We start from the raw sequence: 20,299 nt of genomic DNA on the forward strand, positions 1-20,299 counted from the left end.
TTGACTCGTACACATACCTCTTTCTAACTTCCTCCTTGATAGATTTGGAACATCATTTTTATGTTGGACGCGATAAACTGGTAGTACTATGTTCTTTCAAACCGGGAGCAAAGAAACAAATCTACAACATAGGATGGCACCAGCTGACGAGCCCTTATATTCAGCCACACCAGGACCGGCGAACCCGAACCCAAATCGACACCCCACAGTCGAAACGGACGATCCTGACTATCAGTATAATAATCTGTTCGCTGATAACGATCACGCGAAGGAGAAAGAGACCGGTTGCATCTGACTCGGACAATCCATATCAGCCCCAGACAATATAAGTTTTTGAATGGAGCGCTATACTATTGTATAGACTGTAGAAGCACCGACATGAGATTACCCCTGACAGTCCCCTTTCTGCACAGATGTCACAGTTGAGAAAGGCTTACGTTGGACGCGATAGTTTGTCCACAAGCAGTATAGATGGGTTTTGAGTGACGGTCTCAGTCTGATAACAACATCATGTTTCTTGTTGAATGGAGATCATGTGTACTACACCAAAGTGATAAGGTGCAAAAGAATCCCATGTAAAGAGAAGGGCTTGACGCTTGGCAAAAGAGAGTAGTTATTGTGTGTTGAGAACGAGTTACAATAATCCTGGATGTAGACCGTAGATATTTGGATTTCTACATGAAAATAGAGTTGAAATAGAAGCTAAAGGAGAAAGCCAATCACTTCCATAGCTCTTCCCAGACATATAGCTATACACAGACACAGCCCCGTAAAGAAACAATTTGAAATATATGATCCCTGGTGACAATAGCGGAAGTTTGAAACACTATGAGTTCTGTTCAGTAATCTTCCAATTCGCAGACTTTTCCAAGACTTTGTCTCTTAAGCAAGATATCTGTACGAATATAATAATCATTACTCACTGATAGGCTAAAGTACGGATACAGTTGACGCTTGATATCAAATATTGAATAGAAATATTCACTCATAGCAACGATCATTATACAAAGAAAGGAAGAGATCATAAAAGTCACTCAAACCACAAAGAGCTCATCGACACAACTGGATATATAGAATACAGGCAAAAATAGAAGCTGAAAGTCATCCGGCAATCGCCCTTAGACACCCCACCAATAAAGATCTGAGACACAATATACTGTAGTCCATGTCTGTGTGTGCCATTAATCATGCACTGACGCCATTCCCCTATCCCGTAGCCGTAGAGAAACACGGATTCGTGCTCCCATCCTGATTTTTTGACACCGGGTCCCCATCCCCCCGACCATCCCTATCGCCAAAAGAAGCAAGAAAAATAACACCAAAAGAAAATGCATGCATGGGTCACATAACGCCGTGTGCTCACTTCCTCGATGGATAGTGAGCAGTGCAAAACGAAGAAACGGAGATACCGTTCCAAAACTGTCGATTCAGATAGACGATATACGCTGTCAATATGCAGTAATGCAGATGAGAATTGCGAAGGTTGACTCAGGTAATGAGAAAATCCATATCCATATCTTTGATGATTTTCTCCCAATCCCAACTTTCCTCAATGTTGGAGTCCATGACTTCCCACACCTTTTCTACGACTTTGAATGCAGGTTCGATGTTGCGAAGGTTAGAGTAGGATTTAAGGGTTTCGAATCCTTTCTGGATTCGCTCCCGCTGGTGCTCCAAGAACGCAGAGCATCCGAGGAGGAACAAAGGCATCAGGACAATGCTATAAGCGCCAGCGTCCTCTGGAAGCTGATCCAAGTATGTCAGGCCATCATCCACCACTTGACCTATCTTATCACCTGGTTGCGAAGGGCGAATAGTACGATAAAGGTACACCCAGGTTGACTGTCGATAAAGCTGTGCCAGAGACCAGTTTGCAGTGTTGGGCGGATATGACGTTTCCCAAAGCCGGATAGCAGAGTCAATGGAGACGGCCTCACTTAGGATCTGGTAGTCAACCGCTGGCTCATATCCTTCATTGTGTCGCTGCCTGATTTTGTCTCGTAATCTGGTCACTTCGGAGATGTAATTAAAGAGCCCATCGAATACCCCTAGAAACATCCCCGCCTGTGCGTGTGGCACAAAGTCGGGTAGTCGAAGGTCGCCATTTAGATGGGCCGGCCGTCGGTCCAGTGAGGTGACCGAGTTGGAAACATCGTGGTATTGAAAGAACTCAACAATGAACTGCCGGAATTTCTCGTTCCTCGGTTTCTGGTTTTTCAGAAGGTGCTTTGCGGCATCCATATGCATCCGGTACTCCCCCTTAGTTTCACCTTCACATATCGTGTTTAAACTGAGCGCTATTGTCGACGCGATTATTGGATCCTCAACTAGAAGGTCGGGATCCTCTCCAGAATTGCTTGGTTTTGATGACGCTTTGAAACGAAGGTTGTGCTGCAAATCTTGGATAGCGCAATGGAAATGGTGGTATTTGCGGGCTATAAACTTCGGCTCTGGCTTAAGTCCCGATAAGTGTGAACCGGATAGGCACATAAGCGAATGCATTAGGCCCCGGTGTTGGGTAGCCATGGGAAGGAGGATCTCCTTAAAGGGGTTCGAGTCATCATTGATCAATGTCAGAACACGACTGAATCCGTAGACAAAGTGGTCCAAAAAGCGTCGATCGGTATCGTCTTCAATTCCGTCAATCAAAAAGGGAAGGGAGCGAGAGACCATAGACTGGGCCCGGGCTGCTATGTGGGTAAAAAAAGGGATTAGAATGGATGTCGATCGAAGAGGATGTTCTGGCGGTTGATATAGAACCATAGAAGAACAAGGAGACCAGATACAGGACAAGTGGAAAGAGGGGGTAAAAATAGAGCTCACCGTCTTCTAGTTTCTGTTTTCCACTCTTCCATACCTCCTTCTTAGGATATCCTTCACAGACAACCGCATTCTTTTGACAGTTCAAACAACTGAGAGGGGGCAAAGAACAGTTAGTCAATTTTCGCGCTCGTCACAATCTAGAGGCCCTTTGTGAGAAGACCGGGGAGGGAGGGAATTTACGATGGCTTGGTTTCGTCGCATTTCTTCTTTCGCCTCCGACAGGTTATGCAGCCTGTCTTGGAACGACCTTTGGTGATTTTGAGTTGACCTCCAGGAATCGGGAGAGGATGTTTGCGAGGTCGCCCACGTTTCCGTGGAACATTGACGGGAGTAGCCGTGACCTCCGAGTTCGCATTGGCCATCGGATCCACCGCCAAAGGTTTTATACTCTGCAACTCATCTGTATCGTCCAACTCTTCGATTTTGGGAGTCACGTCATCCATGGAGACATCTGACTCGTGAGATGTAACCATGTTGAAAGTAAATGTTGCGGTTGTGGGAGGGAAAGTCGAGTGGAGCGTCTGCGACACGTCGTGGATCTTCACCTCCAGTTCCGGAACAGGTGAGCTAGCAGACCGACCGTCGCCGTCCCAGGATTCGAGAGACTCATTAGAAAGGCCATCGGTACTAATACTGGCACGATGGGAGACCGAAGAGTCATCTATGAACGGACAGTCGGCGAGAGCGGGGTTTTCCGAAAAACTGCCCGAGCGGGTGGAGTTGCTTTGATGACGGTGGTTGCTGTCAAGTTCCGTCGGAGTAAACACAAAAGCAGAACTTTTTTGCATAGACAACATTGACCATACATTCACCTCGGTATTCGAGGTGTTGAAAAAAGTTTTTCTTTTTCTTTTCTTTTTTTATTTATTTTAATTTGAATTTTTTTTTTTTTTTCCTTTCCCCCTTTCTCAAACGGGTTGTGCAGGAAATAAAAGGATGTGATGGAGAGAGTTGTCAGCACGAGTGGTTGAAGTTGTTAGTCAGGATGAAGGAAGAGGAAAAGAGAAGAGGGGCAGCAACAAAAATTCCAGTACAGAATCTGACTGTGACTGGGTTCAAGAGGTGATTTTAATTAATCACAGGAGAGAGAAGAAGGGGGGGTGTGGGAAGACTGGAAGTGTTGATGATGAGGTCCCTGAGCGGGGAGTAAACTAGACTTGGCTGTGATTTAGTGGTGGTCAACGAGAATGTTGGTCTGGTAAGTTTAGTTAGTTTCGCAGGTGTAGTCAAAGTATAGGCTGCAGTGGATCAGAGTGGGAATGGTTGATGGGATGGGTCGATCTTCGTATGGGGACTCTTGAGTAGTAGTCGGAGTGGATTATATGCATGTATCGGAGGATGTGGTAAATGGGGTTGTTTGCTCGTTTCGTTTCGTTTGGTTGGCTTGAAGAGGGATTTTATTTAGCAAGTGGAGAGAAGAGGGGAAATTGGGAAATGGGAATGGGGGTTTTAATAAGAGTAGTTAGTAGTGAACTAGCTCTCTACGTCTGTAGGTCCGTAGTTACGAAACATCCCGAATGAAATAAATATTAATTAGGTATTAAAATATATATATATAGGTAGGTAGATACATAAAGAGGAGTAATAATATTTTTTACCCTGATTTTTATTTTTCGAGTTAGTTTCTAAATAAAATTTGGAGTCCGTTGCACTGGATCTGGAGGCAAGAATGAGAGGGTCAGATGAATTACATGTACTCCGTAGAGTATGGAGTATGTCAATCCTCTGTGCTCTGGTGGTTAGCATGCTGGTGGATCCTCATAGGCAGGGCACCCAAACTAGGCAAACTTTCTTTTCTGATCATCAATTGGAGTCCTTGAGTAGTAAGTATTAATAGGTATTATCGAGCTAGGGAAAAGAAAATTGAACTTCCACACTAATTACCAAGTAGGAAGTTGTAGAAATTCTGCGGCCTTATTGGAGAGAATAGGAAATTAATCTTGAAAATTAAGAATGATTGATTCATCCATGATCCCGTTTTCTGTATTTTTCCCTTTTCTACTACTACTTACGAGAAGTATTTTTTATTATTTCTATTATGAATATTTATCTCCTATTTCGATTTTCCTACCACGCACTTCATTAAACTCTGACCATGCGGGGAGAAAAAATGCCAAGCTTGTTGGATTTTCACTACTGATTTGTTGGTCCAAGCGAGGCAGAGAAAGCCTAAAAGAAAATCATAATAGGATTGAAAATCAGATTGGGAAAACGGAATATTCAGTAAGTCGGATCAAATCCTGTTCAAAGCAAATCAGAGTCCATCGAAATGGACACAGCCAAAAAAGCAATTATGCCCACTGAACCAACTGCTCGAAATTCCCACTTAACCTAAATAATCGCATTGGTGACGACGGCGGATGATCCTGATTACCCTCTTGGGAAGTGAGTTGCTCTCACTTGATGGACGCATAATTCCAAGCCAGTCCGAACTGGCATGGATGAACTCCAGGGGTATGCCTTTGAAGTGCATAATCAGTAACAAGTTGAGGCTCGTACATATTTGACAGTCCGTATTGGGATTCTGGTGGAGTTGACTGGTTTTCACTTGACGGTGGATTAAATGGTTAGGAAGTCGACCATGAGAGAATCAAGACGACCTTCATAATCATCCAAACTTCCTTAATCACTAAGAGAAGTTGCTTCAATTCAATACAACTCAGTCGAGCTGTGTACTACCGTATCTCAAGAAAATAACGAGGATAGGATACATCTAGACATCAGAGCCTAGTGGTTACAGTGGATGATCGATATAGGGTTTTCCGGGACATCCGTCCGTATCGTTACGATACATACATACCTCACCACCACCACCACCACCACCACCACCTGCACTCTGTCCGCTGGTACGTACCAAGCTACCTAAAATTGTCAGTGCTAACTTGATACTGAAAAGCCTCGACTAACAAATGCCACTAACCCGGACAAAACCCATCCTACGACGATGATTGCCCCGTCCGGTCTTATGTATGCATTACTTGCATGCCAGGATAGACACTTCTCCGGCTCAGGTGGACGCCACACCCCACGCTACTGACCAGCACAGTCTCGTCACTCACCAGTGCGGAGATGGGCCGAAGCCCAGGCAGCGACACCGCAGGCCACTTTCCTCTTGAGGAATGAAGCTCCCTGCGTCTGGGAGCATTGTGACCAGTCGCGTCCTTGCCAGATCTTTTTACCTCACACTTCTGGTCTTACGTTTTGTGTGATGGTGTGGATGATTCTTCTCTTCTGTATTACATAGGTTCGTTCAACTCAAGCCAGAGACCGGGGAGAAGTAACAAAAGAGGAAAAATGAAAAATGAAATGAAACCTTTCATTCCTTCGGACAATCTGGGGAAGTGGGCCAGATCTCCTGTGCACAAGGCACGGACATCCGACCACTGCAGAAGAGATACCATCCTTTTACTTTAACTTGCCAAACTCAAGGAGCCGTATCAGGTGATTCCTAGGAGTTACTCTGCTCATCTTTGTTGCCTGGACAGACTATTCCTATTGCATTCAAAAATACAGACAGCGGGAGTCGATGTTGGCACAGTTCAGTAGTTGAAGCTGCTGCCTCCTCCATGGTGGTCGTCATCAACCCGCTCAACGAAGTATCACTCGACCTCTATTCCCCTCCTAGCTCCATCGCGATTCCACTGTCTCTCCTCATCGTCATTGGGTGATTGAATTTCCGAGTGCTTGGACCTCGTTTCGCTGATGCGAAACCGGTGGGAATGGGGAATCCACTCCATCTGCCAGGCGACAAACTGGGAAGTGCGGTCGTGCACGGTGTAGCTCAGGGCTGTCCTCGTAAGTTTAGTGCTCCCTTTTGTTTTCTTTCTATTTCTATTTCTACGCCTTGGCTTCTTCCCACCGCCTATCAGAAAAAGCCCTTTGTTTATTCGAATCTCAGTAGATTAAGCTTGACGATCGGTGTCTGGGAAGGGAAGGGCAGAATGTTAAACTACTGAACAGTTACCATGCGACTCTGGAATCGCTGTACGGTATGGTAATGACCGTATCTAGTTTTCTTGGGGCGCATCAGATGAGCACTGCGGATTTCCTATCACGGAAAGCCGGCAGCTGGCGTAGTATCTTTGACAATGAATTAGGGATAATTAGGAATAGTTACTATCCTAAAGCTCTGAGATGGGACAGGGATTGAGCTCTGAGGTAGGTAAGGTACGGCGTGAAGACCAATAGGTTCTATATACACTACTACGTCCTTTGATCTTCCCGACCATTTGAAATAACGGCTCACCTGCACATATTTAATCTGACACAGGTGGCCGCGACAATGTAATAAGCATCAAAGAATTTTAGTGAAACAACATGCCCCACTGAGAAAGGGAAAAAAAAAAAAAAAAGAATGTGTCTTTATGCACTCCATACCCAACTACTGTATGCAGTAGAGGTCCAATCCAGACTAAAGGCAACGAACTGAACCTTAGTTGAACTATCAAGATCACTACCGCCATCTGGATGGACATGACTCGCTTCTTTTTGTATAGGAGTATTTTTTGCCTCCGAAAGGATCGAGTCCCAGTCCTACATCCACCACGATTTGGGGAACACACGAATCCAGTGGAGCCAACGGAAGGGTATTCCCGTAAAAGAGGGGTGTGTGATCTCGTTTCCCATCCTTGTTCATGAGATTCATGCGCAGGCAACCAAAACCCCGGTCTCCCATCCCGCGGAGCTATGTCCTTGTGGCTGGGAAATAGACTTCCCTTTTGCTGTCTGTTCATTGCAGATGAGCAACATCCGTCCTTGCCCCTCAAGCTTTTTTCTGTCGCGTCTAGTACTTCATTCCTGTTGGTCTTCGTCATTCGGTGCTCCCTTGCGTAAATGCGGAGTTGACAGGGGCTTACCTGACTTACCCCGTATTTTCGACGGAAGATTCAGGATGAGGCTACCTGAGGATCTACCTCCGCGAAGAAGGAAGTATACTGATTAAATATCACCTTATGCGTGAACTCGGTTGCTATCGAGATTTATTGCTGGTGAGTGGCTGATAAAGTGTTTGTGGTATTACACTGAGTAGTAGTCTCTCCCCGTCCTTCTACGCCCTGGTGAGCTGTTCATGCTTGTAGCTTTCCTTGCTGTTTGGTTGTATACGTCTTCTAGGACCGAGTAGAGCATTTACTATTCAGGCAATATGGGTATGTACTGTACCTGAGTAATGCCTCGTACCGAACCGCCCGAGGACACGAATCAGACCACATGACCTCGTGTCCGTCACAAACCACAGGGGCAAGTGAGCCGAAGCCGAGCCTATCAAAAGCGGACCTGATGGCGCGATTTACTGACGGGGGAAAGTCTAAGTGACCTTAAATCCCTTTTTTTTTTTTTTTTTTTTTACCCATAATTTACCACATATTTAGTTTCTTTCTAAGGTGTTCGGTCGCTTTCTTTCTGTGCACGTCCGCATGGGAAGTGAGGCTTGGAACTATCCCGGTTGGGTAAGAAAGACGGTGGATGCGGTTGGCGGTGGCTTTGGGGAGGGAAGATGGTTGGGGTTTCTGTTTCTGGGTGATGTGGAGACGCATGAATCGTGGGCTTGTGGGATGTACATACTACTGTACATACATAGCAAGTGTTGGTTGGGTGTGGACTCCACTGGGGCTTAAACTGAATAGAAATAGGTAAGAAACATACATCGTAGCTCAGGGTAACTTCGGACAGAGCCGACATTCCTTATGCGAAGCATAATTGAACTAACAAGCTACATGTTTTATGCTCATACTGTATAGGTTGTCTCGTTTTCTTCACTATAGTATGTCTCTGATATAGTAGAACATTATGGGAAAGAGTCTCCACAAGGATAAGATATCCTCTTCCATGGATCAGACAAATATTTCTTTCGACTGCGGGGTAAGATTTATTTAAACTTCAATGCACGGAAAGGCCCAACGAGTCCCCAGCACATCTGCAATCCTTCTCTCTCTCTCTCTCTCTCTCTCTCTCTCTCTCTCTTCCGACTTGGACAGAACGAAAATGGTAGTAGCACAAAATAAATCCACAGGGCTCTGCTCTCCAGTCCGGACGATAATCAATGACTAAAATAATTTAGGCCACGACCTAGACCCACCTTTCGTTGCCATTGACCAATTTCACTGGATATCTGGAAGAATACTCCGACCTCACAGAACCCAAAATAGTCGATTACGATCTTCCCACTGGACGATCATGTCTGTCAAGAACATCTTTCTTACTCCCCGTTCGTTAATTGGCGTTTGATCGTCAACTTCATTTTTCCCTCCAGTGCAAGTCGTCGCACATACCCAGAACATGACTCATAGTTAAAATGAAAAAATAAAAAATCGGTCTGGAACAAACCACACCGGTATAAAATCCTACCTAAAGGTGCCTTAAAAACCCCATCCATCAGAAATAAGCGTGTCAAAACACGCACAATGACAAAAAGCTGTTGGGCACCAAAAGTATTCTAGTAAAAGTACTGTGCATCCCTATATTCTTTTCATTTTTTTTTTTTTTTTGTTCTTAGGGATTCGTGGCCGCCCCCGTATTCTAGCATAGCCTAATCGCCAATCATCGCTTTTCTATTCCGATCTGCCTGTTTCATATCACGCCCGCGAATGGATGTCGAGTGTCTGCCGTGGGAGTCAGTTCAACTTGGGAGAGGATCTCTCACGGATCCACAATAAGGCCATTATTTTGGGGTCAGAAGCATTATGCCAGGTTTCAATTACTAAAATGGTACGGTCAGCTTTGAATATACATGACATCATAGGGCATTTGGCAGGGGGGGAGTGATTTGAGAAAATAAACCGGGTTTGAGCCAGGGGTTTTTGGCACACGATAGAGCTTGGTAGTAGTAGTAGTAGTGTGGGTATGTTGCAGGACGCATAACCTATTGTTTTGAAAGTAATGAGGATGCGGCAGGGCTACAAGACTTGAATAACCTGGTCTATACTTTCTTGGAGCAAGGTTCTCGTATGTGAACCGCCGACTCCGTGTATAGTAGATCGATCTATAGCCTTGTTTAATCTACAGGATCTCGGTACATCGTTGCCTTGGTTCTTTGGGATCATACCACATCCTGGCCAAATGCTGGTGGTATGCCTCCTGTATACCATGACCACGCTTGGCCTGAATGGTAAATGCCGCATGGCAGGGTGAAGTATGTAATTACTTGGTAATATCTTGCCTCTGACTGGATAGATCAGATTGTGGACTGTGCCTGAAAATGTCCGGATTATGGATCGAGTTTTCATTGAGGCTATTATGTTATGGACCAAATCAAGTATACTGGCGTGTGCTCATCAAGGGGATAGCTTACATTTCTAGTCAACAGTGGAAGGCTTACTACTTCTCTGATTGTATATCTGTTTTGCTTTTTCAAAGGTAGGGTCTTGTCGCAAGGGGAGAAGCATGCTTCAGGGTTAACTTGCTTCGTATTGCTCTACCATCCTGACTATCTGGTTTAGTTTTTGTCATCGCCAGTTCCCAGAATGAGGTATCAATTGGTGTATACTCTTACAAGGTTTGATATGTTCAAGCATAATGTCTCAGGGTTGTAGGTGGATCACTTGAGCTTCAAGTGTGGTGGGAACAAGGAGCAGACATGTTCTCTATCAACCATCCGTGCATTACACTTCGACCCTAGATTTCATATCTCGGGAAATAGATCAAGCTACGTCATATCATGGGTCTTTCTGTCTTTCCCTCTTAGCTTCATTTGTATATAGATGCTGACAGCTGACAATTAAATCCCCAAGTTGCGACCTCAGAGTGTAGAGTCCCTCTCCCCAATTCTTACACGCAGCCACTGTAGTTTATTCACATGCAAGCAATAAGGGTGTCACTGGCGAATGTCCTATACGAAGCAGCGTTACTCAAACCGTATTTCTTCAAGGTGACCAGTTTCCTCCAATGAATAAAAAGAGAACGCCTGCCCTTGCATGAGGATACCAATTCCCTGTTTGCATGTATTTGTATACGATCCAAGTCATCACCCTAGAGATAGGTAGAGAACCCTTGTCCATCCAAACAGAGGCAACGCCACATACAGACAGGAGCGGTGCGACGAATGCCAAGGGACAAAAGGAGTAAGAAAAAGAAAACAATTAGTGACCTATGCATTTTTCAATCATGATTCTCACTAGTTGAATTGAGTTAAGGTTCGTATTCGGCGTGGGATCGTGAAACGGCCGAATCATGCTGAGCATGAACTTGGTCTGGGGTATGGAATGGGTGCATTTACCTCCGTAACCCAGAAAAAAAAAAAAGAAAAAAGACAAGGTGGCTGACCCTGGACCCGGCAGTTGACAGACAATCACCCGCATACCAGGAAATGCCTCATTTCGAGCCGGCTGTGCTCCTGCAAATCGATGATCCTCAGCTTGTCCTCTTCCCACACGTCGCAATGATATGCATGCTGGGGTCGTAAAGTGCAGCTCCCTCGCGCGGGGTGGAGAAGGGATGTGTGCTCGGGGCCATGTGATGTCTCATATGTCGTCTGCCTATCATCTGATATCATTTCGACAGGGGTAGGCGTTTCTCTAGAGAGTGTTTCTGTTGCATTCTCTAGTTTCTCCGTGGTGCATGAGGAGAGAATGGGATTCCCTGTGACCTGTAGTGTTGATTTATCCCCGATCGGGATAGTACTCTACCGGCATTACGTAAGCATCGTGATAAGGAGAATTTCCTCTTATCGTTGATCTTATCGATAAGACACTCTCGTCACATGTAGATCATGAATGGACTTCACCACTTCCCAACAAGGTAAGAAATTTCTACAAACTGCAATCACTGAACAGAAGTTAGACATGGTTCCCTTTCGGAGCTTATTTATGGTTCCTTGTGGCTGGCCTGTGGTACGGTATGTGTCAATTTATACGATCCTGAACCGCGGATCCGATTAGGTCTCCTCCTTGGAACGCAGAACCACTCTGCGCATCATAGATTGTGCCCTGAGTGCGACCTCATCGCTCGTCATAGCCTCTATCCGACTCCGGGTCTTCCGCGGTTGCAATAATGCTGCTCGAAACTTGTTACTATGTGTCCTATCCTTGTCAAGGCGCAATTGCCGCCAACGGTGCCCGCGATGAGAACGCGGTATTGAGCTGTCGTACAGAGGAAATTGTAGCGACTGACGGGCTGTAAAGGTACAACTCATTCATTATGACGCTGTTGTACATAAGGGGGCTAGCCCCCTACCAACCAGGTGACAACGGCACCGATGTGATCATCAACGAAGTTCACTTCAATCGAACCGCGCTAGACACCTACAACTACAGGCTCTACACCAACGGGACACTATCCAATGGCACGAACTGCTTCCTAGCCTTCCAGCGATTCAGACCTCACATGTTCGCTGAGAACGGCACATTCATCAACGGAACATCGTGCTACGCGCCCATCAATGATATCGGCCAACATGCGTCCCTCGGTCTAGCATATGCCCTGATGTTCGTCATCACCATCTTCCTTAGTCTCATCAACCTCCGCAAGCATGGCCGCAGCTACCTACCGCACGATCGCCGCTGGAACATCGTAAGCCGACGACTAAAATGGTGCTGGCTCATATTCGTCGCCGTCTGCGGCGCCATCAGCTGCTTCATGAGCATCGACGTCGATAGAAACTACCTCCAAAGCGCACCTTTAATCCTCCAAAGCGTATTTTACACCCTCCTAACACCAGGCTTAATGGCCGCAGTCTGGGAAGCCGTCCGACACTGGTAAACTCCCCTTCAACACACCCAGCCCAAGTAATCAACCAACTAACAAAGATAAAAAAAAACACAGGGCAAGCTGGCAGGCCCGCCAAATTCACGACCGCGACCCCTACGCCTTCACCAAAACCAGCACACGCAAATGGCAGGAAATCCTCCTCCCCATCCTCTTCTACATCCTCGCCCTCCTAAACTTCATCCTCACCGTTCCCCGCAGCTGGTCCGCAATCGAGCTCCAACGCAGCGAAGAACAGCAAACCATCAACGCCCGCCCAGTGGCAACAGACACCCGCTGGCGCGCAGCAGGGTTCGTAGCCCTCGCCGGCATGCTGGTGATAACTTACAGCCTCGAACACAGCATTTACCGGTACAAGCCCCGCCCATCAAGCACAGGCGGCCAACTCCTCTTCTACCTAAACGCCGCACCCTCCCAATTTCTCCTCGCCATCGCCATCCTTGGGATCAAAATCGGCTATGCCATCGCCTCAGCCTTCGATTGGACCGTCTCGCCACTGAAATACGACGTTCAGTCCGGCTGGATCTACGGCCTAGGCTATACACCCGCCCTACTCATCATTCTCATCTTCAATATCTGCGGCTACTGCGAGCTAAACGAAGACAAGGCACTTATCGCGCAGCGCGGGGAACTAGAATCCGGATTAGCTAGCGACGTGGGTATCGGACAGAGGAATCCACCGTGGTGGAAGAAGCAACGACTGCGTTCGTTTGCGAGGGAGATTACAGGTCGGGGATCCCCGATAGACCGGGACAGGGAGGATATGGCCCGGTATGTCGAGATGGGGATCATCAAACCGCAAGAGCAGAGCGGGGATAGAGTCGTGGGGATCTCAGAGCTGAACAAGGAGGAACCCCGCATTATGACGCGGCAGGCAACGAGTATGGGGGATGATGGTTCGGAGTCGCCGCTGGATCAGATTGAGTATGTTGTGCAACCGGAGCGGGATGCATCTCCGCAGCCCGACCCCAGGGGAAAGGATGTATGAGAGGGGGGTTTGCATTGTATGCAGGTATAATGGGGCGTGTTATTATAGAGGTTTTAATTGCTTTCTGGAAACGGGGTTGGGTAATTAGTCAATGGGTTTTCAGGGGACTTGTTGGGAGTGTAACGTTGAGTTATTTTTAGATTTAGTTCTAATACCAATTGTACCAAATGTAACGGATGTATAGTGTTGATTTAACGGTGGCATGCTCAGATTTTTATTTGCATGTATCCCATGGATAGTTATGTACATGGTACAGGGGAGATTTTTACACACGTTTGACATGGATACAGTAAGCTCAACCGAAATAATCAATCATCAACATGATCAATTGGTATATCGAGTCATCCTAACCACAGCCAAGGCTAGTCCCAAAGCGTATATCAACAAATGCCATGAAAACAGTGGCCTCGGGAATCTGAAATAGACAAGCCATAATGGAAGACAAAAAGCAAAAGACCCCACCCATGCTTTATGATGCACCCTCTTTAACAACGCCGGTCCTGCCCAAAACCACGATAAATAACAAAGCAAGATCGTCATGACCGTTCCATATCTCTTTTAGATAACAGCGAACGGATACATCTCATACAATGAGCTAAGAAAAAAAAAAAAAGCAGGTGCTAAGGAATGATGGAGTAATGTGCAAGGTGCAGGGTGTGGAGTATCGGAAGGTAGGGAGATGAAAGGAATCCCCGGTCACGTTCACGCAGTAAACACCCGGTCTAATTGTCGGAGGGCCCGCATGTCCTCTCCCCCGAACCCAATCTTCTCGCTGGGGATATCGCGCGGCCCTTCGGCTCGTCCCGTTGACGGCGCGGTGATCGATGGCAACGAGCCACTAGCTGGCGTGCCGTTCATCAGAGCTCCAATACTAGGCACAGTTGTGCCAGAGCTGCTGGGTTCTGGTGGTTTAATGGTAGTGGCTGGAGGAGAGATGTGTACCGCATTTGAAGGAGCCTGAGTCAACAAGCGTGGGCTTCGCGCAACCAACCCGGAAGTGGGGGGGATTGACGGTGGTTGTGTGCGTGGAGACGCCCTTCGAAGGTCCACTGGTCCGTATTCTTGGGGACTGCGCTGATGAACCTCGTGGGGATCTGCGACCAGCCGCGGTGACCGGCCATTTGCAATGATCGGTAGAGACGGATGCGGCACGCTCGGAGCTTGTATTGTCGGGGCCAATGCCTCAACTGGATGCACCGGTCGCTCATAAGGTGTTCCCAACGGTTGTGGAGGGGGTGGGGGAGGCAAGGCGTGTGGTTGATGGTGAGCATATGGCGGCACATGACCGTTCGCTCCCGATACCGGCGGGAGGTACGACGAAGCATAATGGACCGGGACGGTTGGCGGGGTAGCTAATGGGGTCGGTGGCCATGCGTATGACGGAGTGTATGACTGAGGATGCGTGGCTCCCGAGCGGGCATATGCGCCCATTGGATGGGGTGGTACCGAGTAGGTAGCTCCAGCCATTGGCCCGCGTGTCACTACTGGCAGATTTTGTTGATCATTGACAGTAGATTCTGGGTACAGACCTTTCTGCGGACGAACATGACGCAGTGCGGGATCCGTGGATGGTTGTTGAAGGTTGGCTGCGGAGGGATGTGACCTAGAGTAGTAGCTGATGAGATGGAGATGTTGCCCAGTAGAGGTAGTGATGCTGAAAGACTGCTTCATCAGACCGTCCGGCTTATATCTGTAGCCATCTGGACCCTCATCTGCGCCGTCCCCCCGGTCATCGTCACTCCCTCGACTCTCGGGAGTTTTGCCCGCTCGCGACATGGTGGATTGCGCCACGCCTGTTCCCCCTCGCTTGCCCTCCATTTCACGATATGTCAAAAAGCTTCCCGACACGCGACTAGCGCTCCAGGACTTCCCATCCGTCCATCTACGCATCCCCGCTTCCCGCTCATCCCACACGAAGACCGATCCGGAGCGTATTAACTGGCGTTCTTTCTCGGACAATCGTCTCTGTACGCGGGGCAGGAGGCCAATGCGACATGCTTCGAAGAGGATGATAGCGTCCGCCGGCGTGCGGACGTGGCCGTGATACGTCTCCATCCACCTTCGGTGATCTGTGTAGGACCCCGTGATGGTCGTAGGCTTCAACGCCAGGGTAGGCTGTTTACTGAGGTACGGAATGTTGATAGAATTGAGCTGCTGGCTACTGGGGAGCAATGCCTCCTTTGAGCCCGTCTTGTTTCTTTATTTAGTGACGTTTCTCCTGTCAGAGAATTGGGGGCGATCCACGAGTATAGTTCCCTAAAGCGGAAATGGGGACCGGCTCACGGGAGGGCAAGTCACGTCCGATCCTGTGAGCAGTCCACCGCCGGTGAAGAATATTCGGTGGGAATCTTGGGGAGGATTGATATTAGTATTTCATCTGTGCCCACGGGAGGTCCTGATCACTCGCGATTTCGGTGTGAAGGATTAAAGGGAAGAGGGGGGAGGGGGATGGAATGTAGAAAAAAAGTCAAGGCAGCAAGGAAGGGGAAGTAGGGGAGTGGGGAGGGTTGATAGGAGAATAAAGGAAGAATGCAGGCAAGCGGACCGAGTCATTAAGATTATGAGACAAGGATACATTTGGAACATGACAGGGACGGGACAGGGAGGGAAAAGAAAAGAAAAAAGAAAATAAATAAGAGATCCATAAATTACTCACCTGAATCGTCGTGTGTTAGAGAAGCGACAAAAGACACGGGTTCGGTAAAAAAGAACCTGAACAATGAAAGGACGGTAGTTGGTGGATTGGAAGATTGGGGAGGAAGGGGAAGAAAGGAAGAAGAAGTTCCAAACAGATTTGAATAGGTAGGTAGTAGAATAACCGTAGCAGTGAGGTAGTAAAGAGTATGTAAAAGAAAACGAAACGAAGACAAAGGGAGGCATTAAAGCATGAGTATCAGAGATAGAGTGGAGCCTTTGCAACTCTGGACCCCACAGGGTTGTTTTAATATTTTTTAATGGATTTTTTTTTAATTATTTATTTTCTTTTTTTCGTATTTTTTATTTATTATTGCATTTTTGAGGGAATATTTTATTTTAGTCTATTTCCCCATCAGAAAGAGTAAATGTATTACTTCTTTCTTATGTATTATATTGTATTCTGAACCCCCATTATTAACTTTGGATTTTAATTTTGATTTTCTCGATTCTTCATCCTTCCTTCCTTCTTGTCTTGTCTCATGGGTCCATGACAGTCAGTAATCAAATCCAGAACCAAGCAAAACCTTTGAATGACCGATGGGGATGGCTTGGACCTCTAGGCGTTGGTCATGCCGAGAAGCCATCAGAAGACAAAGTGTGGGTAAAGCACAAAGGACCGCGGCAAATCAATTCATCTGATGCCCTTGAGACAGTAGCCTGGGCGTGGTAGAGGGCAAAAATTCAAAAAGTAAATTCTGAATAAATGGCAACCTTGATTTTAACCTTTATGTTTTCCATAGTCGCTCTTCCATGGTTCGTGGGGGAGGAGAGGCGGACATGACCTCGTTTGGCGGGAACGACTGAATCATTCATTACTGTTACTACCCAACATCTTATAATTTGATCATCGATTCATAATATTATTACTTGATGAACTTTGTTTATTTTTCTCTGGTCTTTTCATCTCAGCTGATAGGGCTAAATGGAAACCCTGACCTTAATCCATCCTCCCCCCGTTCCTCAGTTCCAGAGAGGATGATCCCAGTACAATGTGGAAGGGTGATCAAAACCAAAAAAAGAAAGTAAGTTGGGTTGTGGAGTCATTCTAAACTAAGCTTGATAGTAGTAATATTTGGTGATGGGACATGGGTATGTGTATAATGGTGTAATACTGGATCTAATAATTGGAAGGCTTTATTACGGTTACACTTGAATCCTTTTTTTTTTTTTTCCGATTTTAATTAATATTATCTTTCTCTCGTCGGGGCGCTGTCGTCATGTATTTATTTATTTATCCTTCCAACTTGTTTCTCTTCCAAGTAAAGAAGCGCCCCCAAGATGGATTTTCCGAAATAGTGCTTATGGTTAATTCTACATACCAGATGTTCATTCCAGTTTAGGAATGCTGCACGGGATCAATATTCTCCATTGATCTAGCCTCTGATTAAAGACAAGAAGGACAAGAGCTTGGCAAAGTCTTTGTATTTCTTGGCTCCAAGTTTCGGCTTTTGCCTTGAAACGCAAAAAAGGAAAAAAAAAAAAAAATTACCTTGACAGGTGCGATCGATGAAAACAGAAAAGAGGAAATGGGAAACGATCACCTAATAAACATAATCAAAAAAGGGATTAAAAAAAAAAAGAACAGGAAAAGGAAAATTTAAAATCTCCTCCGAATAAACCCAGCTCCTTAAGTCCTGAGAGATAAACCAGAGGCCAATAAAAGTTGTCCAAAGCAAGTAACATTCGCATAACAATCAATAACTCATCATAAGACGGTATTACACTAGAAAGATACCAGTGGCGCTCTGATCGCTTGATCCCATCCAAAAAGTGATTAGTGCGCGACTTTCTGAAGCTTAAGCTTAATCCAACACGAGGAACCTTAAGCTCGCTTAGAAAAAAGGCCCCCTCGAGGTTCCACTTGTTCCAAATGGAGGTGGCCTTTGGGTTTCAATTTTTAATCTACTATCCTTGGGTTTGATTATGCTACTCTTATGTATCACCCCACCTAGCCAATCGCCGACTCCCAATCAGTCAAATTATGCAGTTATGCAAAATAGGGTTAAACTCTCCCCGGGGTTGTGCAGCGGTTCAGCCCGAAAGTGACCCTTCAATGGCCAAGGCTGACGACATTGGCTTTGCCGTTTTGCCGTCCACGGCGGACTCTAATTTGGAACAGAGAAAAAAAATTTTTAAAATAAAATAATATGACCAAATTAAAAAAAACGAACAAATACCCAAATGGTCGCCGCCTTCGATGCGACACACTTTAATCTAATATATGGTTTAAAGATGCTGTGCTTTTTCTCATATCGGGACCGGAACCCGGCAGATGACAACAGCCACCGTGGCGATTAGATTCGTATTCGTAATTGCCCAAGCCACAGGATTTGGAGAGTTTTATCAAGTTGATACTCTTTGTACTTATATGATATCGTGAAGTGTTGCCCGTGCCTTCCTCGAGAAATAATAAATTTAAAAAAGAAAAAAAAAAAAAAGGAAAATAAAAGAAAAGAAGAAAGAAAGCCGATAAACTCCACCTCAACAGATCCGATAGGATAGGGTTAATGAATCAGTCAACTATACAGGATAGGTAATCTATAACTCAAATGGAAAGGTGCACACTAACTCAACCAAACTACGATAGAACTGGAAGGTGTTCGGACTTCAACTCCAACTCGTGTAATTTGTCCGCATGAAACTAGCCATAAAACAAGGATCTTAGCTGTGTGCACAGAGCGAACATCAACCTAAAATAAATTATCCGCCCGTAATGGTGGCCTCTTTAGGTAACTCCTCGATGGGACTCCAATATAGTATCGAATTTAGACACCTGCCTAGCTGAAAACTCAGCCCACCTGCATGTTCATCGTCCACGGCTACTAGTGGCTGGCTCATTTAATGCATTTCCCCTCCTCTCCCCTCCGACAGGTCCGTTTGTATCTGTACGATGATGTACGTACATACATAGTCCACCACCTAATCGTAACCAAACTATCAGAAGCTTGACGAATCTTATCCAAACCCCGAAGAGGAGGAGGTTACTTTATTAGAAACAGAAAAAGGAAAAGGGGGGAACAAAAACAAACCATTGAAGCCACCTTAGCAATTACAAGCATAGAGGTTTCATTTCTTATTTTCTTTGTGTTTTAGAACATGATTCGGGCGAGGTAAGGTGAGCAGTCATATGCAACCTAATGCCACGTAAGGCACAGACCGGAAGACCCGGCCGCTTTACTTATCATTTAATCATATCTACAATTCTCTCATAAGACTTTCCTTCTTGGATTTCTATTATTGTGGTGTGGACTGCGAACACTATAGTGCCGGAAATTATCGTCCAGTCACGTTGATCGGGGGTCGCAGATAAAGTTGGCGGGCGCAGTCGAAGGATCGAGCTTTGGCCTTGCTTATTTACTATACATAGTACGGATTGGGGGGCTTGTGCTGTACATCAGCTTGCTCTTGTACATATATAATGTGATGTGAGGTATATGACTGGGCTTTTCTCTTCATCCTTCTTATGAAGGATTTTTTGGGTTTATTTTTTTGTTTTTTTCAAAAGATTTTAGAATGAGAATCAATCCATGAATGACCCGAGGCTGCTTGTATCAACACAGCCTACCCTAACTTATTTCTGTTCTGTGACGAATATGATTGATTGATCTGATATTGGTTGGTTGCCCCATTCAACATTGAACATCCGGCACTGCCGCTCAGGCTACCATCAAAACCGAGGCCCCCAAGAAGAAAAAAAAAAATAATAAATAAATAAAAATAAAAATAAAAATAATAAAATTGCCTAATCACTGGTATGCAAGTTACAATGACGCTAGTGCTCACGATAAGCGTATCGCCAGCAACGTCAGTTGAATGGTAACCAATTTCTCTTGGCTCCTTGGCCGGTCCACTTAGAGACGAGGAGATTACTTGAGGCCAAGCAGCATCGGGGAGGGTGGTTGGAGTCAGGAGAACAGGTGTCGCTTTGCAGCTGATGTCTCACATGGCTGGACTATGAAAACAGGTAGTTAATTCAAGCATAAAATTTGTAATATGGCTAGGTGAGAAGGGGAGGTCACCTAAATCACATCTGCACGGATAGTGATGATGTTGATCATTGCAGGACAGGCAAGCAATGGATTTTGCAGCAGA

The 20,299-nt window shown here is 45.9% G+C and overlaps 6 protein-coding genes across 6 annotated transcripts; 1 reads left to right on the forward strand and 5 right to left on the reverse strand.

The window, feature by feature from the left end:
- Positions 1–961: 961 nt before the first annotated feature.
- BDV27DRAFT_120722 (Zn(II)2Cys6 transcription factor) lies at positions 962–4,244 on the reverse strand. Its single transcript, XM_032065183.1, has 4 exons — positions 3,662–4,244; positions 3,004–3,620; positions 2,824–2,912; positions 962–2,687 (listed from the first exon to the last, which is right to left on the reverse strand). Exons 2-4 carry the CDS (start codon positions 3,618–3,620, stop codon positions 1,489–1,491), a joined length of 1,905 nt encoding a protein of 634 aa, XP_031932572.1. The 5' UTR covers positions 3,662–4,244; the 3' UTR covers positions 962–1,488.
- Positions 4,245–5,654: 1,410 nt separating this feature from the next.
- On the reverse strand, positions 5,655–6,618 carry BDV27DRAFT_120723 (uncharacterized protein). The gene is made up of 2 exons (XM_032065184.1): positions 5,745–6,618; positions 5,655–5,682 (listed from the first exon to the last, which is right to left on the reverse strand). Exon 1 carries the CDS (start codon positions 6,222–6,224, stop codon positions 6,060–6,062), a length of 165 nt encoding a protein of 54 aa, XP_031932573.1. The 5' UTR covers positions 6,225–6,618; the 3' UTR covers positions 5,655–5,682; positions 5,745–6,059.
- A 3,866-nt stretch (positions 6,619–10,484) lies between these two features.
- On the reverse strand, positions 10,485–11,386 carry BDV27DRAFT_120725 (uncharacterized protein). The gene has a single exon (XM_032065185.1). The coding sequence runs from the start codon at positions 11,115–11,117 to the stop codon at positions 10,899–10,901; it is 219 nt and encodes a 72-aa protein (XP_031932574.1). The 5' UTR covers positions 11,118–11,386; the 3' UTR covers positions 10,485–10,898.
- Positions 11,387–11,564: 178 nt separating this feature from the next.
- Positions 11,565–13,620, forward strand: BDV27DRAFT_120727 (DUF2434 domain-containing protein). The gene is made up of 2 exons (XM_032065186.1): positions 11,565–12,512; positions 12,580–13,620. Exons 1-2 carry the CDS (start codon positions 11,956–11,958, stop codon positions 13,508–13,510), a joined length of 1,488 nt encoding a protein of 495 aa, XP_031932575.1. The 5' UTR covers positions 11,565–11,955; the 3' UTR covers positions 13,511–13,620.
- Positions 13,621–13,723: 103 nt separating this feature from the next.
- Positions 13,724–16,086, reverse strand: BDV27DRAFT_120728 (camp independent regulatory protein). The gene has a single exon (XM_032065187.1). The coding sequence runs from the start codon at positions 15,563–15,565 to the stop codon at positions 14,213–14,215; it is 1,353 nt and encodes a 450-aa protein (XP_031932576.1). The 5' UTR covers positions 15,566–16,086; the 3' UTR covers positions 13,724–14,212.
- On the reverse strand, positions 15,649–16,430 carry BDV27DRAFT_5789 (uncharacterized protein). Its single transcript, XM_032076997.1, has 2 exons — positions 16,167–16,430; positions 15,649–15,858 (listed from the first exon to the last, which is right to left on the reverse strand). Exons 1-2 carry the CDS (start codon positions 16,388–16,390, stop codon positions 15,732–15,734), a joined length of 351 nt encoding a protein of 116 aa, XP_031932577.1. The 5' UTR covers positions 16,391–16,430; the 3' UTR covers positions 15,649–15,731.
- Positions 16,431–20,299: the final 3,869 nt, after the last annotated feature.

The sequence above is a fragment of the Aspergillus caelatus genome, assembly GCF_009193585.1.
Source record: "Aspergillus caelatus strain CBS 763.97 unplaced genomic scaffold BDV27scaffold_11, whole genome shotgun sequence".
NCBI classification, from domain to species: Eukaryota; Fungi; Ascomycota; class Eurotiomycetes; order Eurotiales; family Aspergillaceae; genus Aspergillus; species Aspergillus caelatus.